The 27975-nt window shown below is 33.2% G+C and overlaps 1 protein-coding gene across 1 annotated transcript; it reads left to right on the top strand.

Annotated features, from left to right (window-relative positions):
• The first annotated feature begins 391 nt into the window (after positions 1 to 391).
• papi (tudor and KH domain containing protein papi) lies at positions 392 to 26140 on the top strand. Its single transcript, XM_090111626.1, has 13 exons — positions 392 to 502; positions 1723 to 1907; positions 8277 to 8495; positions 9137 to 9294; positions 9833 to 9968; positions 17792 to 17946; positions 18522 to 18635; positions 19235 to 19333; positions 19647 to 19760; positions 20349 to 20463; positions 21810 to 21924; positions 24006 to 24094; positions 24562 to 26140. Exons 2-13 carry the CDS (start codon positions 1727 to 1729, stop codon positions 24840 to 24842), a joined length of 1776 nt encoding a protein of 591 aa, XP_089967752.1. The 5' UTR covers positions 392 to 502; positions 1723 to 1726; the 3' UTR covers positions 24843 to 26140.
• The last annotated feature ends 1835 nt before the right edge of the window (positions 26141 to 27975 follow it).

Raw genomic sequence — 27975 nt, 5'->3', positions numbered from 1 at the left:
TCATGATCCATTATTAGCACAAACGTACATAGATTATGAGAGAAGCATCCGCGTAGGCGTCATATTTGTGATATTATTTAGATAGATGGATTTTTTAACACACAAACATCCGAATCATCCAATTACAAAAAATGTCACATTGCCTTTTTCCCCGTGATTGCCTGGCAGAGATCACTGCATAGTGATAAGGCCACCCTTTGTGCTTTTAATTTATTATTGAAACCTTTATGTATATTTTGTTTCTTGCACAATAAAGTCTTTAATAAATATCGCATAGTATTGATTTAGATTTGCTTCGAAATTTTACCTTTATTCTACATGCGTGGAACGACACATATATCAAAAGTTATTGACATAGCCATTAGCCGTGATGTGACATTGAATGGTATGTGACATGTGTCAAATTGGATATAAATATTCGTTCGAATTCTTCGCACGAGTTTAAATACGATACGAAATAACAGATAAATACATTGTTTGGATATAAAAAGTTACGATCTAAGTAAGTACAGGTCAGGTAATATATAAGAATTCCTAAAAATCCTCTATAATAACGATTAAGTGCTATAAATTAAAATTTCTATCGTACTTACCTAGTATCAGATTACCTATGAAGTAACTTTTCTTTCATCATTATGTCATAGCTGCTAATAGATATTGTATCACTTTCATGAATGTACTACTACATTGAATTGTGATAATTATATTTTATAATAACTTTTGTTTAAAGGTATAAAAATAACGGCTTTTATTAGGTCAAGGAAAAGTTGTGATTTGAGTGAAACTTTGGACCCATAACACAAAGGAGCTTGTTTGTTGTTTTAAAAAATTTAAAAAATGGATTTATCAGTATATTTGAATGAATCTTGATTAAATTTATATGAAAACGTAATTAGAGAAAAAACAAATGTTGGTTAACTTTGTTTTGATATATTGGATTTTACAAAATTAATGTATGAGTTGGTTAGCCCACCAGTCTCCTTGTTCTCTTGTTAACTTATTCTCAAGTAAGATATATCTTACGTTAGAAAAATTCGTTCAAGATAAGCACTATTAAAATTAACCATCATTGTTAGTACATTAGTTGTAGTAGTAATATACCTATTTGAATTTTTTCACACAATATGCAATTTTAAAGATAATTTGGAAAATCCAAAAGTGCACGCCTCATAATTTTTTTTTAATAATTATTTATTAATTATTATTTTTGTTTATTTAATAACAATTAAACCACATCGAATAAGACCCTGAAAAATGAAAGGGTTCTATTCCTGAGCATACTCAAGCGTAAGAGAAAAAAAAGACTCGATTAGTAAAGTATTTCGGTCGCTATTGTGTTAACAAGAAAATCCTCCGCACATACAGACACACGGACGTCCAAGAAAGAACTTTTTTAAACTGTTTTTTAACTAGTTTAAATAACAAAAATGACATCAAAAATATCATGAATGTTAAAAATAGTATTTTTTCTTAATATGTGTGTGTATGTATTATCTTACAAGTGCAATGTATGATACATAAAGACATTTTAAGTTTGAAAAATCAGATGTTTTGCGCGAAGTGACAGTAGTACCCACCTCAACGCTTCGCTTATGAGGCGTGCAATACAATAAAGATTAGATGCCCAAATAAGATATTTAGAAATAGTTGCCAAGTTACAATATATAAATAAAAATAACATAATATCATAATTTATTAAGATTTTATAATATTTTTTTACAGCAACATGCCTTTTAACACTAAATTGGTACTACCAGTGGCTCTTGGTTTCTCCATAGTCACTGTAACAGCATTTGTTGTCTACTATGTGTTCAAGAAGGATGAGGAAAATGATAAATCTGTGAAAACATCAAGAGTGAATGTGATTGAAGTGCATGTGCCTAAAAGTATTGTGCCTGCGTTGATTGGTAAGCTGCCATATACATTTTAAGTTTCTCTTGATTTTTTTTTAGGGATACAAGTGAATTGTTTATTAAATTTATTTGAGTAAACATTCATTTTACTATCACAATAATGTTAATAAAGTAATCAAGAAAAGTTATAAAGCATGGCATTGAGTCAAAATTCAAGAATTTTCACATAACTAATGGTAAATTTGTCTAGATAACCTTTCACAATGTTTGTCATTAATATTTTGGTTAAACTGTACTTTAATGGACGTCGAGTTGAGAGGCATACATTTTTTGTGGTTAGTTATTGTCCTGTTGTGCTTTTAGTTTTCCGAATTTCAAAAATTCATAACTCTGATGAACTCATAAGTGACAACAAAGATTTTTTCCGGTTAATTCATCTCAAAAATAATATTTACAAATTATGAAAAATAATAGAAAATGAGCTCATTCATTTATTTTTCAAACAAACATATATTATTATGTCGGTTTATTCATAATTTGTATTGCATACATAGTCTCATTTATATTAATATAAGTCCTTGAGAGGTATCAAAATACAGATAACTCAGTTTAGCGTAAATTCATGAATAATACTGAGGAAGTTTATGTTGTAAATTTGTAACTGTTATCATTGTGTAGTCTGTGATGACTGATCTCTTAAGCTTGCCGCTGATAAGCCTTGGTATAACTGTACATTATTTTGTACAAGCAAATGTTACTGTTATTACTTCCTACTACTGCATATTTGAAAATGCAAGTGGGATATTTGTGAAATAAGGATATTGAATAAAAAGAAATAGATGCTAGTGATTATATAAAATAAAATATGAGTCTTTCTTTGCTGAATGCTCTATATTCTAATAAATCTTAAGGCTAAAAATAATGGACATGTTAAGTTATCCACTCTTTTTGAAGTATAATTTACAAAATCAACAGACCTTGTTTTTGCAGATTGTGTTTCTTACATTTGAGGTCATCTAAAGTTAAATATAATATTACTTACTGCCGATTGTCATATTGTTTTTACTAAGAATATTTGCCATTATACAAAAGTAAATTTAACTACTTTATTATTGAACTTGATATTTGGGTTTTATCGCATTCAAATGCTCTATAATATATGATCAAACGAACTTCAGAGTGAAGTTCGATCATTATTATATGAATCGCTTCATTCGAAGATATTATTTACTATGTAGTTCCCTTTTTCAATGCTAGCAACCACGCACGCCTTTAGATTTTTTTTTTTTTTTTTTTTTTAATTGAGGGTATTACGACCTGACAATTATTTGCTCGCTTTGTACGATATTCATTATTTTTAGAGTCTGCAATCTTACAAAACTTTGGGTTAGGGTGTGGTGGGTGTTAATATCTTCGAATGAAGCGATTCATATAATAATGATCGAACTTCACTCTGAAGTTCGTTTGATCATATATTATATTTCATCGCTTCATTCTTCAGATATTATTTACTATGTAGATGTTAAGAGATAAAAGTTTTGTAAGAATCATATTTTTGGGTGCAAGTTTAGAATAAAACATATATAGATATTATTAGTTTTATTTTGTAAATTTACAAAAATATAATCAAACATTATTCTTGCAAAATTGATTCTGCAAATTCGTTTTCATTAACTACATTAAGTTTATAGAACCTTGCAAAGGTTTCGGAATGTTTAGTCCAGCCAGCAGTTTTACGTATATTATCAACGCATACACCACTAGCACAAGCAGTAGATGTTGAAGCGTGTCTTGTGCTATGTGAACTAAATATTGAAATGTTGACACCACTTTCCGATAACACGTTTTTGATCCAACGACTGATTGTTTGAGTTGTGGCGGGTTTATTAGGTTTCTTAAAAGTTAGTATTAATCTATTGTCCTCTTCATTCCTCAAATGTTTTGTGACATTGATATAATCAGAAAGTACAGTAGCGGGACAAATACTTATATTTTCTTTAAAGTATGGAAGTATAAGAAGGGGTTGATCTCTACCCGGAGCCGAAGTTTTTATTAAGTCTGTTATGAAAATCTTAGCTCCACTGTCTGAGAAATAAATATTATTAAGCTTCATAAGGGATAAAGTTTGGACCCGCTGTGCTGTACACAGCGCAAGTAAAATTACTAATTTTTTAGTCAACTGCTCCAAATTAATGTTTATATTAGGAAACCAGCTTGAAATATGGTTCAAAACTAATTGTGGGTCCCAAGAATAATTGTATTTAGGTTTACTGGGTTTCAATTTGAATGCTCCCTTTAGGAGTCGTTTTATGCATTCATCCGACCCGATATTATTTCCCAAGATTAAAGACAAGGCAGACCTGTGCGAATTTAAAGTACCATATGAAGCCCCTTTGTTAAACTCATTTGTTAAAAACGATATAACTGTCGCTACTGTACTTTCAAAATTGGAAATATTTCTATCTAGACAAAATTGCCACCATAATTTATAAGTTACGTTATATTGCTTCTTAGTGTTACTGGAAAGCGATGCCAACATTAGTTCGACAGCTTCCGATGGGATGTTTCTCCGTAGGAAGGCTTCGCGGAGAGCCTCGCTGCAGCCAGTGTAAGGTGTGAGTGCAGTGGGCGCGACAGGTGACTGGAATGAGAATGCGTTAGATTCGTATCTGCTTTAAAATACATAATGTCTGAAGATATTAGCTCTCTGACGAGAGGGAACCATGGCTGAGAGGGCCACCACGGAAAAACTAGTATTCCACACGCTTCATCATTTACTATTTTTTGTAAACATCTCAAAATAAGAGTAAATGGGGGAAATGCGTAAAAATTTATATTGTGCCAATTTATGGTGAATGCGTCGACACAAGATGCATCCGGATCGGGATGCCATGAGACGTACGTTTTGCATTTAGCATTGGTGCGAGAAGCGAACAAGTCAACATCTGGTTTACCTAATGCTCTTATAATTTCTTGATATGTTTTATTGGATAAACTCCATTCAATATCAGGATTTATTCTTCTTGACTCTTTGTCAGCGTGAACGTTATCTTTAGTATTAATATAAGACGCGAACAACCATATATTTCGAAGCTCGCACCATTGCCAAAGTTGCTTCGTTACTTTGTTCAGGTGGGGAAATTGTATTCCACCCATTCTATTTATGTTACTAACAGCAGTGTTGTTATCTATTCGTAATAATATTGCACAATTAAAATAGTTATTTGCAAATATTTTTAAAGTTAAAAAGGCAGCCATTAACTCCAAATAATTTATATGATAGGTTTTTTCACATTCTTTCCATGAGCCGTGTACTCTTTTATTATTGCAAAAACCTCCCCAACCTGTCCTTGAGGCATCTGAAAAAATTTCTAATGTAAATTTTGGAGTTTTCAGAAAATTCGTTTTATTAGATATGTGTTGTGACCACCAATTTAGTTCATCCAGAATATAACTTTCTAACTGAACTTTGGAATCGTAATTATGATTATGTTGTTTTAAAAATAAATATTTTTGCCTTTCTAACATTTTAGTATAAAGCCACCCGTATTTAATAGCAGGACAAGCTGCAACCAAGACACCTATTAGATGTGAAAATTCTCGAATTGTGCAAATAGGTAATTTTGAAAACTTCTTAACTAAATGTGCAATATTATTACGTTTATCATCCGGCAAAGACAATGTTAAATTACATGTATCATATATAAACCCAAGGAATTTACATTCTTGTCTTGGAATCAATGAACTTTTCTCAAAATTGATTACAAACCCTAGACATGACAATAGTTTTATTGTCTCGTTTACATTATTTAGACATTCTGTGTAATTTTTACCAATACATAAAATATCGTCGAGGTAAATTACTGATTTAAAACCTCGGCGTCTAAGAGATGCTATAACTTCCTTCATTAATTTAGTAAACACTCTTGGCGCAATAGAAAGACCATAGGGCATAGCTTGAAACTCATAAGTTACATTATTGCCTTTGCTATTTTTAAAATGAAAACGTAAAAATTTGCGAAATGCCGGCTTGATTGGCACTAAAAGGTAAGCTTCTTTGAGGTCTATAGTAGCCATAAAACCATTTTCGGGAATGAGTTTCGACGCTGTCCTATGATCTTCCATTTTAAAGTGGCATTTTGCAATAAATGTATTAAGGTTCTTAAGATTAAGTATGAATCTTTTACCACCGTTTGATTTATTTGCTAAAAATATATTTGAGATATATTCGCCCTTTATTGGCTTACAATCATTAATAGCTCCCAAATGTATGAGGTTTTGTATTGCCAAACTCATATCAGCTTTATCTTGCCCCGACCAAAGTTGGGTACGCACAGAATTTTGAAAAACCGGATTAGAAAATGGTATATCAACACCTTCTTTAACCCATTTAAGAACGGTTGTATTATTAGTAATTTTACGCCAACAATTGTAAAATAACGTAATTCTTCCAGCATGTACCTGATTTATTGTCGTTTTGGTGCACGATATCTGCTCGAGCTGGTCATCTTTGGCTGCGAAGAGGGGGTTGGTCTTTGAATGTTCCTCTTGTAACCTCCTCGCCCCCCCCTGTTTGACTGAAAGCGAGAAGGTGTCTGCCAGTTTCCCTGGAAACTACTGCGAGTTGTGTGTGCTGTATGGACACGTGAACTAGAAGGTTTTGGTGTGGAGGGTGTTTTCTTTATTTGTTGACCCTGCTTTGTTATAACCTTCGAAGCTTTTATTTTGTCAGATAAATTGTTTCCAAACAAGGTATTATCCCTTTCAGACTGATCGACAACTTGCAAAAAAGTTTTGTCTAAGCAAGGCGTAATAAACTTTTTTCTTGTTTCTGTTTGTTGATGATGGAGGTCAGAGAGTATGCGACAACCATCACTTATAAACTTAATAGCTTCCATCTTATTTTCGTTGCTAATAAGCAAGTTTAAGCCCCTATTAACAGCTGTTATACCGGCCCCTAATTGTTGCTGTGAAACAGCCATTTTCTTATCCCGGAATTTACCGGATTCAGGAATTGCCGCCTGAATCTCCGGATTTAATGTAGGAGCCTGGAGTAAAACACAATTATCGGGAATCAAGTAAGTTTTTAGAAAACTTTCTCTTGATTCCTTTATCAACCCTTTCTTGAGGATCGGCAACCATATTTTGGCGAGACTTTCGTGAATCTTCTCACCATACTCAGGGATCTCATCATTAGCTTCACCCAATGCTGCTAAGATATCGGGTTCTAATTCAACAGGCTCCGGTTGAGAAGGCGACGCATCAATTGTTACTGGTTCATTTGATTGAAGCACAGCTGGATCAGTCGTATTGTTTGTAATTATTCCCGGCAAATTTGTCGGTGGGTCAGTTACTGGGTTATCTGGATCCGGATTAATGGACGCAGTTTCCATGCTTGAATCTGCTCGACCTGACAACAAAAAGTATTGTTATCGAGGGTACTTATAAAATTACTCAAAATTAATTAAGTTTAGGTAAGTTGATATTCAACTAATAATCCATCGTGCTATTATCTCGAATAGCCTCCTGGATAAGCAGGTAATTATTAAATAATTAAATAAACAATTATATACCAATAAAATAACCATTGTGATATCATCGCGGATATCCTCCCGGTATAAATTTTCTATTTTAACCTTTGTGATGTCATCTCGAACATCCTCCCGGTATAAATTTAGCAATAAGTAAATCATAATTCATAAATACTTAATATCCTTGAAGTCTAAACTTAAAAATTATTTATCCTTTGTGATGCCATCGCGGACATCCTCCCGGCATAAATTTAGTAATATTTAAATAATATTTCACTTTTCGAAGTATTAAGTTGTTAAATTACCTTCGTGATGCCATCTCGGACATCCTCCCGGTTTAAACGAAAAATATTTGAATATTTTTCAACGCTTCGATTTTTTGAGTAATCTTATGAAACTTTGATGCGTCGTATTACAAATCGAAATAGAGACACTTTAAAGTACTTACTTGTATCGTCTTCGGATTCCGAAGATAAACGACGATGTTTATTCTCCAACTTCCTAATCTTCATACGATAATAATCAATTTTCTCCTTAGAATTTCTTTTCGGCATGACGACACTTGCACTTATTTAGGACGTCCGTATGTTGCGGCGCACGAAAAAGGAATGAATATCGTACAAAGCGAGCAAATAATTGTCAGGTCGTAATACCCTCAATTAAAAAAAAAAAAAAAAAAAAAAATCTAAAGGCGTGCGTGGTTGCTAGCATTGAAAAAGGGAACTACATAGTAAATAATATCTGAAGAATGAAGCGATGAAATATAAATCTAAATTTTTAAAGAATAGAAAATATTTGATCATACGGCGGGTTTCTAACCCTCGTCTTTTGCCTTGCATATCAAAAATTATCATATTCTACTGAAACAACAAACCTGCTTAAATATTTTCAGGTAGAAATGGTTCAAACATAAAAGAAATCGAAAAAAAATCTGGTGCTCTAATACATTTCAAGAAGTTTACGGACAAAGAGTATGATGTGTGTATAATCAGGGGACGGACAAACGCAACCCAACTCGCGGAGACTATGGTTCATGACTTTATTAAACAGCAGCCTACTATAGTGGAAGACTTTATGGAGGTACCTGGGTGGTCGGTTGGACGAATCATTGGTAAGTTTTATTTATATGGTAAAACAAACTCTTTTGTAATTAATTAATACAACAATGTGGTTAAATGAAGACGAAGAAAATATTTAATTAAAATATAATATTTATGAAAAAAGCATACATCATTAAACATAGTAAGTTATTGTAACTTTTGACCATAAAAAGTAAGGTAAGTAAGGCTACAAATAATTATTTTAAGAAAATTTTCATATCCCTTCAGGAATGATAATACTTTGAAACAATGTATGATACATAAAGACATTTTAAGTTTGAAAAATCAGATGTTTTGCGCGAAGTGACAGTAGTACCCACCTCAACGCTTCGCTTATGAGGCGTGCAAAACATGCCATATGTAGATGAAATCCACACTAATAAGACTAAATTTCAAAGAAGTTATAACACACATATCCACATACCTACACAATCTATTTGGCACACATTTAAACCAGTACGATTCAAACTTAATGGCGGCTCGGAACATCGTACGATCCGATGCGCAGAAAACAATTTTAGGTATTAGCGGAACGTTAAGGGAGCTATGCGCACCCGCACTCGCACCTGCACCTAACTTCCGAACCGCCATTAAGTTTGAATCGAACTATACAGTAAATATAAAAATCAATTAATTAATCTAAATTTTGCAGGCACAGGCGGTGAAAACATAAACGATATAAGTCACTTAAGCGGCGCGAGAGTCAAGGTCGAGAGTTCAGGCGGTGGTAACAATAACGAGCTGAAGAGAATCACCTTCCGGGGGACAAAGGAGCAGATCGAACAAGCGAAGAAACTTATTGACAATTGTGTGAGTTTTTTTTTTATAATTTACTGTGGGTAGATTGTAGAAGTTGGATTTTTTTGCGGATTGTGTTGGGTAATAATTTTTGAGTTTTAGAATATGTTCATTTTATTAGATTTTGGTTGGTTAATCCTCAAAAAATATGAAGTTCTTTATGATGTAAATTCTAATAGGTTAGGTATATGGCAATAATGGCTGAAATAAATATGTACCTACCTAGATAATTTGAATAAAATAACTAATATGAAATTTTCCAAGATTCAAACTAATTTATGTTTATGCTAAGCCGTGAAAATTCTGATTTATACATTTATGATTAAAGCATTGTGCACAGAATTGAGCGTGAAGATTAACATGTTGCTAAAGATACCTTTAGTTGAAAGAAATTTCAAATTATAGTTTTTTCAAAATTACTATATTATTTATTTAAGCATAAACCAAATAATGAAACTAAATTATGTTTCTCCACTTCTTTAATATCAATCAATCCCATTCAGGTATTATAAACTCGAAAAATATTTTTTCACTAACAAAACATTCCCAGGTCGCCCAAGAGAAATGTCGTCGTGAAGTCGAACAGGCGAAGCGCCCTCGCCTTCCGATCAGCATACCGGCGGCTTCGCCCGCGCCCACCGCCACGGACACAGGTGACGCCAAGCGCGTGCGATACAGGCGCACGGGTGAGCATGCTTGTGTGTTTTGTGAAGCGGGAAGATGGAGATGTTTTTTTTAAGCTATTGCATAGCTTCTATCGCGGGCCTTGAGCGCGGGGACCGAATCCAGAAATTTAGTAACGAAAAAACCTCACGCTCCCCACTCCGACGGGCGCGGAGGTGGCTTGAAGGCATAGCATGCAATAGCTTTACCGCGGCAGTCCCCGAGTGCCACACGTCTTTTTTTTGTAATGTGGCCAGCTTTACTTTTTTTAGTGGCCAGTACTACTTTTTTTTTTCATCTCGCTATCGTGTGCTATGTGGGTAAGGCGGGCCGATGAAGATGTTTCAAGCTTTTTTTTTTGTAGGTTGACAGATGTAGTGGCCAGTTCTCCTTTTTTTAAAGATTTTATCGAAATAGACCCCGTGGCTACGTCTCTGCCCGCTGTCCTCATTTTTACACGCATAAGTTTACAGAAATGAGGCAAAGGATTTATATTTATAACCATTTTTAGTAGTACTGTGTTAAGTTAAACATTATGCGAAATCCAAAAAAAAAAATTCTTGACGAAAAAGCCAATTATTATTATTTTTTTATTAAAAATGTTACATAATGAACATTTAACAAGTTTTTATTGCATCTAGTTCGTGTCTCATTAGTCATTATACTCCACTTAAATAGAATAGCAGAAAATTATTTAAAGGTATTTTTTTATTATTTTTTGTTTGTTTGGTGGTAATTTGTTAGTTGTGTGTTTATTTTTGCATGTTTTAGTTTAGTTTTAGATTTTGTGTTTGAATTTTGAGGTACAGGGTAATTACGTGTTACAGTGTTATGTATATTGTCTTATGTTTATTAGGGGTTATATGTAGAATATAATATGGGATAATGTTTTATTGACATTATTATTATCTATACATTTTACACAATACCACTTATTCCTAATCTTTAATAGTTTTTTACTACAGAAAGTAAAGTGATACTAAATGAGTAATGAAAATCATACACACAATACACTAGTAATAATTGTACCACATATGCATAATAAAAAAAACAATATGCTTTTACAATTTCTATACAGAATTCGTTAATTAGAATATAAAAGTAGTTAAATTCTTCATCCGTTTCAAAACGACTAAATTATGAAAACACACATTTACATTCATACATGTCATAAACACAGTATGCCCATAGATAGACACACATACAATAATAAAATATTTAATTTTATTTATTTATTTATTTATTTACTCTTTATTGTACAACAAATTACAATGAAAGTACATAAAACAAAACAATTTAAAATGTACAAACGGCGGCCTTATGGCTCAAAGCCATCTCTGCCAGGCAACCTTCAGGCAAAGGACAAATTATAACTTAAGGTAGCCAATTAGCAATAATAACGTTAAAAAAAAGAAAAAAAAAATGAATTAAAACAAAGCATAATACATAAAACACTATATGTATATAACTACAATATAATATATACATATACAGTATACATAAACATACTAAACATATATTATACTAAATAATATATTATTCATACATACTTATTGAATATATTACATACATAATTACATAAACATAATATACATAGACAGTACTTATATAGATAGATAGTAGTCTTTCAGCATCTTTTTAAACGGTCGTAACGTCTGGGCGCGTCGAATCGTTTCCGGAAGGGCATTCCATAAGCGGATTGCCGATACCGTAAACGATGTACCGTATAATTTAGTGCCATGCACAGGGAAACGAAGAAGAAAGTTATCAGAGGAGCGGAGTGAGTAGGAGTCGGAAGCAAGATAGTGGAAATTGGATTTTAGGTAGCTAGGAGTACAGGGATTAAAAAGGATGGAATAGAGGAGATGGAGAGTGTGAGCATTCCGACGCAGTCGGATAGGTAACCACTTGAGTTTCTTGCGAAACTCAGACACATGGTCAAATTTGCGAAGACCAAATATAAACCTGATGCAAAAATTTTGCAATCGCTCAAGTTTATTGAGCTGATCTTCGCTGAGGTTCGTGTAGCAAGAGTCCGCGTAGTCTAAGAGGGGAAGGAGAAGGGATTGAGCTAGCATAACTTTGGTGGGTATAGGCAAGAAATGACTTAACCGCTTTAAAGAGCTAGCTGCTCCAAATACTCTTTTGCTGACAGTTTTGACTTGTGGCACCCAAGAAAGAACCTCATCGAAAGTTATACCAAGATTTTTTACATTCGAACTATAAGGTATGACAATTCCATCCAATTGCACGGGGGGTAAATCGGCGCAGCTAATTTTTGAGCGAAGATGTGGGCTTCCAATTATAATAACTTGGCTTTTGTTAGGGTTGATCTGTAGGCCAAAAAGTGTACTCCACTTACTTATGGAAGCTAGATCAGCGTTTGTCACTCTTATAGCCTCCGGTAGAGACCCTGCATCTGAATGGGTGTAAATTTGAAGATCATCTGCATACATATGGTAGAGAGACGTTATATGAGGAGTCAAGGAGTTTATAAAAATGGCAAAGAGAAGTGGAGACAACACGCCACCCTGAGGTACTCCAGCAACAATATTACACCACGATGAAAATTGATCATCATACATAATACGCTGCCGTCGACCAGTCAGGTAACTACGAAACCAATCAATTGCCGCAGGAGAGATATTAATAGACTTTAGCAGACTCAGCAGGATTTCAAAGTCAACGGAGTTAAAGGCATGACTGAAGTCCAACAAAGTTAATACGGTGAGCTGCTGCTTGTCCATACTTAAGCGAATATCGTCGGCGACTTTGACTAAGGCAGTTACCGTGCTATGACCAGGACGGAAGCCGGATTGGTAAGGGCTAAGGATATTGTTACTGTACAAGAACTGGCTTAACTGTTTATGAATTAAGCGTTCCAGTACTTTGGACAGAAAGGGTAGGATGGAAATGGGACGATACTCATTGAAGGATGTCGGATTATTCTTTTTAGGTAAAGGGATAACATGAGCATCTTTCCAAATGGTAGGGAAGCTGTGGGATGAAATTGAAAAGTTCAGGATGTGAGTAATGATTGGAACGATGATATCAAGGATAGGAATGATCATATCACGGCAAATGGAGTCGGTGCCAACGGCCTTCGAAGATATAGACAAGATAATCTTCTTAACATCAGCTACGGCGAATTGAGTGAAAGTAAACGGGGGATAGTTAGGAGTTGGAAGACTAGAAATATGATTTATACTTATTTGATTATTGAAATTAGGAATTGAATTATACGAACAAAAGAAGCTATTAAGGTTATTAACGTTAAGGTCGGATGGTAGCTGATGACTATTATTTTTCCCAACTCCTAATGATTTAAGAAATTTCCAGACATGTTGGGGGTCGCCGTTTTCGACCGAATCATGGATATGGCGTCGTTGTGCATCCCTACACATAGTATTGCAGTGATTTCGAATATTCTTATATTTTTCACGATTTGCATCAGATTTGCAGGATCTCAATTTAGCTTTAGCGCGATTTTTCTTCTTCATTAAAAGTCTGATTTCGGGAGTTAACCAAGGTGATGGCGCGTGCTTTAATTTAACTGGCCTAAGTGGTGCATACCTATCATACAACTGAGTTATTAGGAAATTAAAGTTCTGCACCTTTTCGTCAATCGATTCAGCGTTTTTGACAGACAACCAATTAATATTGCGGGCATCATCACTAAGTCGCTCTATGTCTATACCACCAAAGTTACGACGCAAAACGGTTACTTTTTTAGCACGGGGCAACTGGATATTATAGGAGAGAAAAATAAGGTCGTGATAGGAAAAAGAGACAGCTGGGAATTGCCCGTGCGTAGGAACATGATTAGGATTCGACACAAACATTAAGTCTAAGAGGGAAGGAGTAGAGTTCGGAAAGAAGTGTGTTGCTTTTAAAGGTAGACAATGTAAATTAAAGGAATCAGTGATAGAAAGGAGTTTAGAGCTACGCGAATCCTGTTTTAATAAACACGTGTTAAAATCTCCCATCAAAATAACGTGAGTATATAAAGGAATGTGTTCATCAAGAGTGTTTTCAAAGTAGTTGAAGAAATTAGTAGTTAGAGAAGGACTGTAGAAAACACCCAGAAGAACTTTTGTATGAAGCAAAGAAATTTCGATGAGAAGATGTTCCGCCGCATCGGACGGAGGAGGTTGAGGTGAAGAGCTAATAACAGTGAAGGGAATGTGTGATCGTAAGTATATAGCCACACCCCCACCACCCCGCCCGACACGGTCGTTACGAATTAAGTGAAAACCAGGAAGATTATAGAAGGAAGAAGGGAGACTAGGTTTGAGCCAAGACTCGGACACCAGGATAGCGTGAAGATTTGCGCAGTCAAAAGAGACCAGCATATCAGAAAAGTGCGCCGGAATGCTCTGAGCGTTTATGTGAACGATGTTAAAATTTTGGGGGTAAGAGGAGAATTCGGAAGAAATTGAGGAACTGATAGAAGGAAAAGATGCATCGTAAAAATTATCGCCACTGCACGAGCTACCAGACGATGAAATGGATAGAAATTCATCAGAGCTACTCTCGGAGCAATTAACAAGCCTGGAGAAGTAACAATTAATTGAACGTTTCTTATATAGTGGCTCTCTTTTATTCAATACCCTAATTAATGCGATAGAAAGAGACAACACACTGTTATCGGCTTGGCATTCAAATCCACATGTAGCCACTTTTTGTTCTAAAAAGGTAGTGCTTGCCACTTTATCGAATACTAAAATATCGATAAATAAAAAAATTAAGTTATAAAATTGCTTGAAGATAATTTAAGATTCTTTTAATTTTGAATTATGGATAGGTAATTCCAAATTTTAAGATTCGTTTAATTTGGAATTATTCATTTACGATGCGTATTGCATTGTATGGTAGTGGTATTTATAAAAAAATATTATTAGGTATTTCGGTTTAGGTTGTTTTTTATGGTTTCGTAAAAAGGTACGTATTTTTCCTGTTTTCATAGATTCATTCATAGAATTATACGGAACCCTTCGTGCGCGAATCTGACTTCCACCTGGTTGATCTTTTTACAAATCAATTATCGTATCCTACTAATATTATAAAAGCAAAAATATATAAAAATAAAGAATTGACATTTTATATTCTTTCACGAAAAAACTACTGAATGAGTTTTTATGGAACTTTACAATTATACACATTATAGATTAAACATCAGAATAACATGTAGGCTACAATTTACCGCGGGAAAATAACTCATTCCCACAGGAAAAAATTGGTAAAAGTTTAAAATATATTGGTTCAAATAAAACAAATGAACATTAATTTTTTTACAACATTTTATTTCGATACTTAATTAACAAATTACAATATTTATTATTTAAAATAGATGCCACCTTAAACTTGTGGCACAGCATCTCTGCAAAGCACTTTACTTTTCTTCCCGTCTGATTCGAAATGATTTGAACAAGGCCGAGAATGTTTTGAAGGCTTCCAATTTTCCCTGTGCTATAGCTTTAACCCAAACATCTTTTAATTTTTCTCAAGCCAGAAACCTGCAAATAACAATAAAATCCATACCTAAATACCTTTTTTTTTCTCCTTACCTAAAGCAGTCATTATCAATGAAGTACTTCGTACCTACTCAAGTATCGATAATTGCACAACACTATGGAAGTTATATTTTGCATTTTTTCTAAAAACTAAGCTGATTATGATTTCATTTCAATGATGACGGTTAGATAAAACATAGATGATTATGAAAATAACGTAAATTAACTTATTCATAATACAATTAATTAAATAATTGATCAAAACACTAACCTGTGAAAAGACAAATTCCAATCTTCATCCGATTTCCCAGTACTACGGCTTTTACAGCCGTGAACAACACAAGCCATGTAATCTTTAGTAAATTAACTTTTCAGAAAATAACATAAGAAACTAGAAAACACGTTTTTCACTTCAAAAACAATAATTAAAATCACCATGCGTTAGTGACCAGACTGGTCACTAAAACAAATTTCAATGGCTACATGTCATTTCAAACTGTCGAACTGACATATATCTGTCCTCTTTTTTCGCATGACATTTTGCCATAAGCCAAAAAGGCCAAACTAGTGCTTTATTGTTCAATTAATTGTTACTTCTCCAGGCTTGTTAATTGCTCCGAGGAGCTACTATTTAAACTGCTAAAAGACATTCTATAAAATAAAATAAAAATATATAACTATATAATATTATATTATAAAATATATATATTAAAAAAATAAATACTAATAAAATAAATAAATATTATAATTTATAAATAAATTAATCGAAGTTTTTAGATTTATCCTGTACCCTCCAGCAAAATAAAAGGAAATAATTACTAATTACATAATAAACGCTTCACATCATCATACAAAAAGAAAGACATAAACTATTTAATATTTATAAAAAAAAAAACAACCAAAGTCTTAGTATCCAGGACTCCAAAAAGTATTGATAATACAGATTACAGACAAGAGTACACTTTGACAGATAGTGTCATTGTGACATTGACTTGACAAGTGAAATAAGAAAAATTAAAAAGTTTGAAGGTTGTACTAATGTTGTTAGCTATAGTTTTAAGTTTACCTTACTTTGATCCAATAATTTACAATAAATGTTTATTTAAAGAAAGTTTGTATTGAGAGTATAATATGAGAAAGAAAAGTTTTAGGATAATAATCATCGCAAAGATACATTAAAAAGTGCAGTATTACTTACAGAAGCCACAACAATAATAAAAAAGTCAAAGTATATAAAAATTATTTCACTTTATGCAGTCTTTTCGGCCTAGAGCTAACTATCTTGTCATCTTTAATTGATCCTCACTGGCAGGAATAGAAGATGTAGGACAAGCAGCATTTGGAACAGGAATGGCATCAACATCTGCAATGCAGGTTGCACGGTGACGGGTGCCATTAGGTCCAATTATGAAAATGCAGCCGTCTCTAGTCCAGCACTTATCAATACCGAAGCGCTTACGAGCAGACATAAAAGCATTATGCCGTTGCTTTGTCAAAAACTCAGAAAGAGTAATACCGGAACCTTTTAAAGAGACTTTATTCGACCACAACTTATCTCTGAGTTTCACATCGGTCAACTTTAGAACAATTGGTCTGGGTTTGCCTTCCTGTACTTGACCCAAACGATGGCAACGATTGATGGAGTCTTCTATGAAATTCTGAAGTTTGAGATGTTTGGAAAGAATATCACACACAAGTAGCGATGGATTCTCCTGGCTCTTTTCAGGCACACCATGGATAAGTAAAATTTTTCGTCGACTTCTGGTTTCCTGTTGATCATAAAGTTTCATCAAGATATCCAATTGGGACTGCAAACAGTCAAGTGATGAGGTGACAAATGCACGAAACATGTTGAACTCGGCAGCAATTTGAGTGGATGTGTCAGTGCTTGCAGGGGCTGGATTTTCTAGGTTCTTCTGGAATTCTGCCATCCTCTTGTTGAAAGTTGCAGTCAAATCGACCATGGACTGTTTCAGTGACTCCATAGATGTCATGTTTTGGAACAATTTAGTTCTTGTGATAATATTAGTAAGCGGCTTATTATTATTTGAAAATTTTAAATGGATATAAAAGCTGGTAGGTACAGAATATTTTATGATTGTAATTCCATAAATAAGTATGTAATATCCTATTATTTTAATATTAAACACTTCAGAGCAAAAAAAATACGTTATTACTTTTTGGCGCCTACCCTCGAAAAAATATTACCAAAAATTCATACACCGTCTGCTAACAGTCATGTAATTCAAAATCACCCACACATACACAAAAATATGACCTAATAAAATATTTATTTATATATAAATTATTATAAATAATAATTCTAATTTCAGACACAAGCTCGTCAATCGAAGTATACGTATCAGCGGTGTCGTCACCATCGCGATTCTGGGTGCAATTTGTTGGGCCACAAGTTGCGCAACTTGACGAATTGGTTGCGCATATGACGGATTATTATAATAACAAGGATAATCGTAGTGCACATGCTGTGAGTATTCAAGTTTATTTATTTTGCATAGATAAAAGATTTTGTTAAAAACAACTTTATGAAAATTTTACAATTTTAATGTAAGGTGTATTAAAATATTAAATAATACTTTCATAGTGCATAAGTATAATTTTTAATGCATTTTAAATTAAGAATAACTCTGTAGTCTGAACTATCGTATTCTTCATTCTCCTTTCATTTTTTTTGCATTGTTTATTTTGTGAGAGAAAATAAATATATAACGCACTTTTGGCGCCAATTTACGAATGTGCAATATATTTCAAAAGATTGGATTTTAAACATTAACCTTTGACTAATCACATTTTCATACATATCATTAAGAAAAAAAAGACGGGTTGCACTCTGGGAGTGCCGGCAGAAGTGAAAACTTGATTATTAACGTTGAGCATGTTTGATATTTTGGAATGGTATCCGTCTTACGCTTTTTCGATCAGGTCACGTGTCCTGACGCGAGTTTAAGATTTTATACCCATTACAGAAAAAGTGCTCAACGCCGCTAAAGAAGTTTTCACTTCAATAAGACAGATCATTAGATTATTTTATTCCTTTTCTAGTTAAAATCGGTTTCCGTTGGTCAAGTGGTAGCGGCTGTCTTCCGCCATGACGGTCGTTGGTACCGCGCTCGCATCGACGATCTGAGACCGAACGAGTTTGATGCTACCCAACAGGTGAGTTGGGAATGAATGAATGAAGGAATGATGAATTATTGGTAAATCTTATTAATATATATAAATCTCGTGTCACAATGTTTGTCCTCAATGGACTCCTAAACCACTTAACCGATTATAATAAAATTCGCACACCATGTGCAGTTCGATCCAACTTGAGAGATAGGATAGGTTTTATCCCGGAAATCCCACGGGAAGGGAACTATGCGGGGTTTTTTCTGAAAACGCGGGCGAAGCCGCGGACGGAAAGCTAGTAACGAATATAAAATATGTGGTCTAGTTAAGTAGACAAGTTCAAAGTAACTTGAGTCGTGCTATGCTGTTATGCTGATCTTTAGTGAATGAACAATGTTAAAGATAGAAACAATGAATGAATTGAATGGATTTTTTTTATTTTATATTATTAACAGAGGCTAGTTATATTTTATTTCTATATAAGTAAAGGCAAGTTGTGTAGTAAACAATACATAACAATGATTTATTGTTATAGTTCAAACTTATGTATTTTCATTCAGAATTTGAAATATGATATTTGGATCATAATGGACGGGAATATTTGGACAATAATTAAAATCTATAAAATCGTACTAAAATTGTAGGTAGCTGACGTATTCTACTTAGACTACGGCGACAGCGAATACGTTGCAACTCACGAACTGTGCGAACTGAGAGCTGACCTGCTACGATTGAGATTCCAGGTTCGTACATATAGATGTTTTAGAAAAATATATGCACTGAGTCCTTGAATACTTGGTAAATATATATAATTCTCGTTATTGCCTATAAAACCCTACTCCGCTGTCGAATTACTTATTAGCTGTAAATAATTGTACTTATAAATGTTAGCTTAATTATCGATTCAAAATGTTATATCTAATCGAGAAGCAGATATTATGTTAATTCAAAATTGAACTATACAAAAAGTTACAATACTATAAAATGAATATAGCTCATTATACTTTGAGATATTTTTTATATTTCTTTTTTTACCAAAAATTACCCATTTCCCAGGCGATGGAGTGTTTCCTAGCGGGTGTGAAGCCGGCTTCAGCTGAAGAGCCTCTACCGGGACAGTGGCCCAAATGGCATCCACAAGCTGTTGAACGATTTGAAGAACTTACACAGGTATAAATTAAGTTTAAATTTTTGAAGTGAAAATTTCTTTAGCGGCGTTGAGCACTTTTTCTGTAATGGGTATAAAATCTTAAACTCGCGTCAGAACACGTGACCTGATCGAAAAAGCGTAAGACGGATACCATTCCAAAATATCAAACATGCTCAACGTTAATAATCAAGTTTTCACTTCTGCCGGCACTCCCGGAGTGCAACCCGTCTTTTTTTTTGTGAAAGTCAGGTAATTGCCCGTCTTGTGTAGGTGAGCGAGTGAGATGTAATCAGTGATATGTAAGAGTGAAAGAGCGCGGCGTATACACGGCTGTTGATCTTTTAAAATAGAATATTATTTGTGTATAACCTTTTCGTCTTTTTGATACGTCATTGTGTATAAGACATACTATGTATGTTTACTGGTATGAAATGGAATAAGGAGATGATGACTAAAGAAAGGGTAGAAATAGGTCATATTAATTTCTTGTTATAATAATAAGCCCTAATTTAGAAATACATTACAATATTTTAATTAAGACACCGAATTTGAAAATCTGATAAATTATACACCAGAATATTTATAATTAATAAATAATTACCATACAGGTTGCGCGATGGAAGCCGCTGATGTCCAAAACGTGTACTTACAAGCGAACTGCGTCTATGAGAGGCGATATGGACAAGGAGATACCCGGCATCAAGTTGTATGATGTTACTGATGGTAATATATGTGTATTTATTTATTTATTTGAAAACGTTATTGTGAAAATAAGATTTTTACTGCTGAATTTTTCTTGTATTCAATGTATAAGTAAAACTCCTTTATCAGGTTTTTTATTATTATTACATATTTAGTTATGGCTTATGTCCTTCAAAATCATTTTTGGTTTTTATACTGTTTAACAATTGACAACATTTCATTTTTTATAAGACCATGAAAGAAAAAAACCGTTTCTTTATTTTGCTCTTGCGATTACAGAAAAAAAATTATTTCATTTTTTAATCGCATATTTTAAGAGAAATTAAATAAAAACGATAAATGTGATGATGACGTCATACATACGGAGGAATAAAAATACGCCTTAGCCTAATTTAAAAAAAGCTAAAAAAAAAAAACTATCACTGACATTTACAGGGTATGGCATGTGTCAAATTTCATATTAATGTCATTTTTGTGAATTATTCATGTAAACAAACTTTTAAATCGTGTTATTGTGTTTTGGTTTTCTAATTTAATCTCATTAGCGTGATGTTTGTTTGATTGGAGTTGGACCAATTCATTTATATTATAAAAATAGTGCCTATATGTTCATAATTTTCTTGAAATAAAAGACTTTGTTTACTTACTAAAAGTTGTATTTATTTAACACTTTCCAACGTTTTTGGGATAGTATATTTGTTTCACAGAAATGATCAGTACCCCATAACAAATCCTGCATAAAGTCATCATCATCAGTACTTGTGAATAAGTTTCTTTTGTTTAAAATTTGGATCAGCAAATAATAAATAACAATATTTACAAAGCTTGACAAATCAAAGTGACAAATGTGCCAAAATGTCAACTGCCAAGATTTTTTTTTTTAATTTAAACTAGATATGTGGCAAAGGAAAAAATGTATTCCTCCGTATGTATGACGTCATTTGGCGCTTACGACATTTTAGAATGAGATGATTTTAAAACTCAAAAAGATGAATGAAAACTTCCATATTTAGAGAAAGCAAAAAATACGTGTATCATAATTTTTGATCTAGTTTTCATTAAAATAAAAAAATAAGTAGCTTAAAATTTTGAAATGTTGTCAATTGATAACATTTCATTTCATTCATTTTGTATTTATTTATTTCTAAGCAATAAAGAATTTTCATTCATTCATTCATTCATTCAACATTTTCCTTGAAGTATATTTTTAACACTAAATTATTTATAATGGATAATAATTAATAATTACTTTTTAAGTAACAAATTAATATTGTAAAACATGATTTTTTTATAAAATAATTACTATTTGCTTGATGCTACACCACCTTCCAAATTATTATTAATGAACATGTTCTGTAAAATTCCAGAAGGTTCTATAGATATCGGTGAGACATTGTTAGCAGAAGGTTGGGCTGTAGCAAGTACATCACCAGTCAACACGCCACATCATAACACGCCGTTTGGAGATCTTTCTAATTCTAGGTATGTATGTATTCTAGATATTATAAGAGATTATAATGTGAGTGGTTTTTTGCGGGTAGTTTGAAGTTTAAATGAATAAATGGTTTTGAACACTTTAAAAGAAAAGAGAACTGAAAATAAACTATAGTCTGTCCACTTTAAGAATTGCCTTTTGACAGCTCGACGGGTGATACCAGAAGTGATGTCCAAAAGATTATCGATTGTGATACCATTCCAATTATAAATTCAAAATATTATCATAAATCGAATTAGGTACGTAAATAATAATTACAACGTAAACGTACTATTAAGATAAAACCATATCTATGAATTTTATTTTAAAACTAAACTATACTAATATTTTATTATTTATTGGTTTCTATCTTACAATTTGGTTGTCTTTATGTTTAAATTATACTATAACATAATAGAAGAGTTTTTATGTATCGGATAAATTTTACAGAGTATTTCTATCGATTATTATAATTTATCGATCCATCATTGAATAATTCTGTGTAGACATCACTAAGTGGGCGGAGCCTGTCAACGAAGTACAATAGTTATTTGTATGACATTTTAACATAGACAATACAATCCTTCATAGGCGTGAAGCTGTCAAAAAGCAAATAATATAATGGACAGAGTATAGTAAACAATTAGCACAATTGGCGATACTTTTGTTGGATACATTTTTTTTTCTAATGATTGTGAAATCCATACTAATATTATAAATGCGAAAGTAACTCTGTCTGTCTGTCTGTTACTCAATCACGCCTGAACTACTGAACCAATTTGCATGAAATTTGGTATAGATATATTTTGATACCCGAGAAAGGACAAAGGATAGGTTTTATCCCGGATATCCTACGGGAACGGGTTTTTCTCTAAAAACGCGGGCGAAGCCGCGGGCGGAAAGCTAGTATAAAATATATGTGACTTCATAATCTAGTAATACAAAAATATTGTGTTGTATAATCGTAAAATAATAAATACAGGGTGTCCAGCAGCAGATTTCAATGTTTGAACGCTTCTAGTTTTAAAACGCGACGTGCGAGGGGGACGCGGGGGGTGTCATTCAGCGCGTGAGTTCTGCGGATTTTTTAGTCGCCATGGAGCAGTGGAGCGGAGAGCATCGCGCTTATGCTATTGAGGCATACTTTTCGGGTGATTTCGCTGGCAAATACACGCCGTCGGTTTAATAACCATTATCAAATTCATCGTTTAAGAGATGGACCTTCGATAAATTTGATACAGTCGTGGCTAGCAAGATTTAGGGCTACAGGTTCAGTCATTAATAACCCTAGGTCGGGACCAGCACCATCAGTATCCACGATAGAAAACATTAAACTTGTTATGAATTCTGTAATTGAAAATCCTCGTTTATCTCTTCGCACACGTTCGTCGATATTGGGAATTCCTAAATCGTTTTTCAGGTCATTAAGTATGTGAAAAAAGGTTAAGCTCCATCCATACTAAATTCAGATTATTCAAGATTTGCTACGGCTCATACTGCTAATGTGTCAATGAACGCAGTGCGGCAGTTATTTCCTGAAAAGCACATATCCCGAAACGGCACCATCCCGTGGCCACCCAGGTCACCAGACCTAAGTCCATGTGACTTTTTCTTGTAGGGCTATCTAAAAACTGTGGTTTACCAATCAAATCCAACAACCATAAGACAACTGAAGGAAAATATCCGGGCTGAAATAAACAGAATTCCCAGTTCCCTTTGCAAACAAGTTTTTCTCAACATGCGGAATAGATTGAGGAGTGTGTGAGAGTAGAAGGGCGGCATTTGGAAAATGTAATTTTCAGAAGATAAAATCCGCACTCGTCTTCTTTTGACTTTAATAAAAATATTTTGTTTACAAATAATACTTCTTTTTTTACAAGCCCTCAAACATTGAAATCTGCCACTGGACACCCTGTATTATTCATAAACTAATAGCAGTTAATGCCAGCTTATCTCAGAAATAACTGTACTGATTTTTAACTACCTGATATTTTATAAATAGCTCTTTTTAAATGTTTTAAAAAAATCTAATTATTTACGCTCATTTTATTGAGCTTGAGGATTATTACAAGTGTTTTATTTTATGCAGGGTTTTAGGTATGCTAAGTCCGCGAGCTATGTCCATGCCCAAAGACCACAAAGATGACAAAACACCCATAACGCCTGATAATCTTAAAGGTAAATTATTTACTTATAAATATATGAGTGTCCTTTATTCATTTAGTTTTTTATCGAATCTCCCAAATAACTAGAACGACTTTGATGGGACTTTCGCCAGTAATCTCAATCACAAAAAATATCTTTGAGTTGATTTGTTCTTTGGTGAGAAAAAAAACTAATATTTTTACAAAAAAAAAATTAGTTGTCTGTAAAGTTGGTTTACTGATGATAGTTGAACGTGACAACGTGCAACGTCCGATTGTGCTTCTTTGTCGCTCGTTCCGCGCTCTCGCTTGCACTTCAAGCCTTACTTGGAACGCCTCAGAGCGAGGTAACGCCGCATAAGTCATGTTTTTTCGTGCGTGCAGCCGGCTCTATCGAATTATAAGACGTTGTCACGTCAAAAGTGAATTTTATAACTTTTGTTAAGCTGCTACTTTTTAACATTTTTTTTTTTTCAAAATAATTATTTTTTTCATTAACAGACAATCCAACATCAATATCGATGTCAGCGGGGTTAGAAGCAGCGGACAAAGTTAAATCTGTGTCGAATTTCGATCTATCCTACGACACGACAAAAATATCGGAACGACCGCACGTGAACGGGTCGCACGACTTTATCGCGTCGGAACGACAGAATGTCGACAAGGAATTGCCAAGTTCGCCGACTTTGAGCAAAGACTTGAGGGATGAATTTAAAGCGAATATGAATAGAATTGACTCGCATCACAGTAATTTGGACGCGCTAGGGAGACACGAAAAGTAGAATTAATTTAAAAATAGTATTTTTTTTAAAGTACCAGAAAAAATTGTTGATTTTTTACTAGGTAATGATAAATCTATTGCAGTTTAAAATGATACACTCATAAATATTACGTTCCATTATGATTTTTAGTCTCTTAAAATAAATCTTATCACTAATAGAAAGCATGTTCTCTGGTACTTTTAAAATAATACTGTCTGTCCAGTGAAATGCCTACTTTTTTATATTGTTTTACAAATAAATGCATAGTATGATTTGTAAAATTCAATGTTATCTTATGTATACTTGTGAGGCCATAAGAACGCCCTTTACTTAAATTACATGATTGGCTCTTACTATAAGAATAAATACATAATATTATGATCTGTAAAATTCAATTTTATAAATCTTAAGTGTATTTGTGAGGCTATGAGAACGCCCTTTATTCAATTTCATGATTGACTCTTATAAGAAACTATAGTATTTAAGCAACTGTTAAAAAAAGCTGTCAAAATAGTGTTACTTCTGTAAAAGGCGAGGAATTTATTTTTAATGGCGTCATTCTTGAACTAAACCAGAAAGAATAGAAGACTGGTAGAGGTATTTAAGTAGTCTAGTGCAGACTCGTACACTAAGAAAAAACGCACACTAATGTACCTACTAAAAATTATATTTTAATGTCATATTAAATGATCTGATGCAACCGTAGATCATAAGGGAAAACCTTAAAAAATATGCCCATTTCTTCCTGGAAGAAGAAAAAGATTTTCAAAAAATAATAAAAATGTTGAAGAAAAACCAATCGAAACACTAATTCGCGACATGAAAGTGAATGTGTTTGTACAAAATATAAAAGATACATTTATTTATTTATTGTAATGCAACGAAATTGCATTGAATACTTAGAACTTATTGTGTAAGATGGTGCGAATATAGTGAAACTTAAATAATAGTTGCGTAATTTAACTTTCTATTTCTTTAACACAAAACCTGGTGCTTCATTTTCTACTATTTTCTTAATATTGCGTAAAATAAAACTTATTTATTTTGTACTTTCTACTTATATATTCAGTGAAAAAAATATTTTTTCAATACTAACCCACCTTAGACATGTTAATTGTAAATAACATAATTAAAAAAAAACATACGTGCATATTATGTCGTGTACAATAGCGTAGGTCCTAATTTATCTGTGATTGCCGATTATATGTATAGTCTGTAGTTGTTAGTTTAGCGCCCTTTTTTACTGTCACTTTTATTTTTTATCTGTTAGGTAGTCGTAACGTTCGACAGCATTTTGTTTTTCTAATAAAGTAGGTGAATGTATGTGTAAAAAAAAAATAAACAAATATGGTGCTAACAATTTGTATATTAGATACAAGTAGTTATTTATCCTTCTTTGTTTTATTTGCGTACATTTTTTTTGTAGTATTGTTGATGTTATCGTTGTAAAATGTATGTTTTATATTAAATGTACTTAGTAAATGGTTGTAAATGCTTTAGCATAATACTAAAGTACAATTATACATGTTTGATCCCGAATTATAAAGGGTGTCCCACTGTTGGTATACTAAGCTCAAAGGAGGTTATAGTTTTGCATACGCTGAGTACGTAAAAAATACTTATAAAATTTCAGACGCATTCTTTTTTCAAATAGATGAATTCTTAATTCTTAAACAAAGAGTATTGGTTAATTATTTTTGGAAATTCTTATTTAAATACGAAACAGTAAAATTTCAAATAAAATATACGTAATTTTTATACAATCTCCACGTCAGTGTTGCAAAAAAATATTTTTCTGTTATAAATCAAACATATCTGTGCCCTTATACTGTGTAAATAAAAAAGCAATGAACACGCAAATACGAATGCCTTTTAAAAATATTATAAGGATACTTAAACAAAACTTTTTAAATATAGTATTGTTTTTAAGATGTTTAAACTCGAATAGTCTATGTGGAATATTTTCTATGTGTTTGACATAATAAATAAGTTCTTAAAAACTATTTTGTATTATTTCGTCCTCCTTTTTCTACTTTATAACATTAATTTTGATCAAACTCTCGATTTTATGGTGGCAGGAAATAAAACTACTTATAAGTTCCTATTACCTCATTTATTTTAAACGTATATAGAAAAAAAAGAAAAAATAATAATTGAGCGAGACACTGTTAAATGGAAATTATAGGAAAAATAAAACACCATATATAACTGTGTGTTCAGTGTCCCACAGTACCACAATAAAGCATCAAGTTCATCTTGTGCCCGGCTGCATTGATAGTGGAATGAAAAAAATTGTCTCTACCTAAAAATTTACATTTTTAACTAGGTGTGCCCCGGGGTTTCCCCCGCATTGCTCCGCTCCTGTTCGTCTTAGGGTGATGATATAAACCTCGATAAATGGGCTATCTAACACTGAAAGAATTTTTCAAATCGGACGGGTAGTTCCTGAGATTAGCGCGTTCAAACAAACAAACAAAACAACTATTAGTATAGAAAGACTAGCTGCGCTCCGCGGTTTCACCCGCGTGGCTCTGCTTCTGTTGGTCTTTAGGGTATATATATATAGCCTATAACCTTCCTCGATAAACGGGCTATTTAACACCGAAAGAATTTTTCAAATCGGACCAGTAGTTCCTGAGATTAGCGCGTTCAAACAAACAAACTCTTCAGCTTTATAATATTACTAGTGGTTCGCCCCGGCTTCGCCCGTGGTACCTACATGTTTAAACTATCCTATCTCTCAAGTTGGATCGAACTGCACATGGTCTGCGAATTTTATTATAATCGGTTAAGTGGTTTAGGAGTCCATTGAGGACAAACATTGTGACATGAGATTTATATATATTAAGATTAAATTAATTAGTAATTAGTATAGATTTAACGCACACATAAATTTACTATAGCGTTCGTCATGTAGGTAGTTCGTTACATACCAATTACAAATAAATTCGTCATAGCTACCAAATGCACTTTTATACAGTAAAAGCCATTTAAAGTTGAATAATGCCGAGCCGATTGATTTTTTAGTCTTTCCAAAAATTCAAGCATGAAATACGAAAGTAACTGTAAATGAGCATGAGATGGCTAATCATTTGTTTCCGTAAACAATTGTTTCGCAAAGACGTTACGGTGGCTGCTGCTCTCTACTGCAGAT

This window comes from Colias eurytheme, chromosome 17 (assembly GCF_061535395.1).
Source record: "Colias eurytheme isolate Ceu_HAF_F1 chromosome 17, ilColEury1 Martin Lab GWU primary, whole genome shotgun sequence".
Classification (NCBI taxonomy): Eukaryota; Metazoa; Arthropoda; class Insecta; order Lepidoptera; family Pieridae; genus Colias; species Colias eurytheme.
Note: the sequence above shows the minus strand (reverse complement) of the source record. Positions and strands in the feature narration are given on the sequence as shown.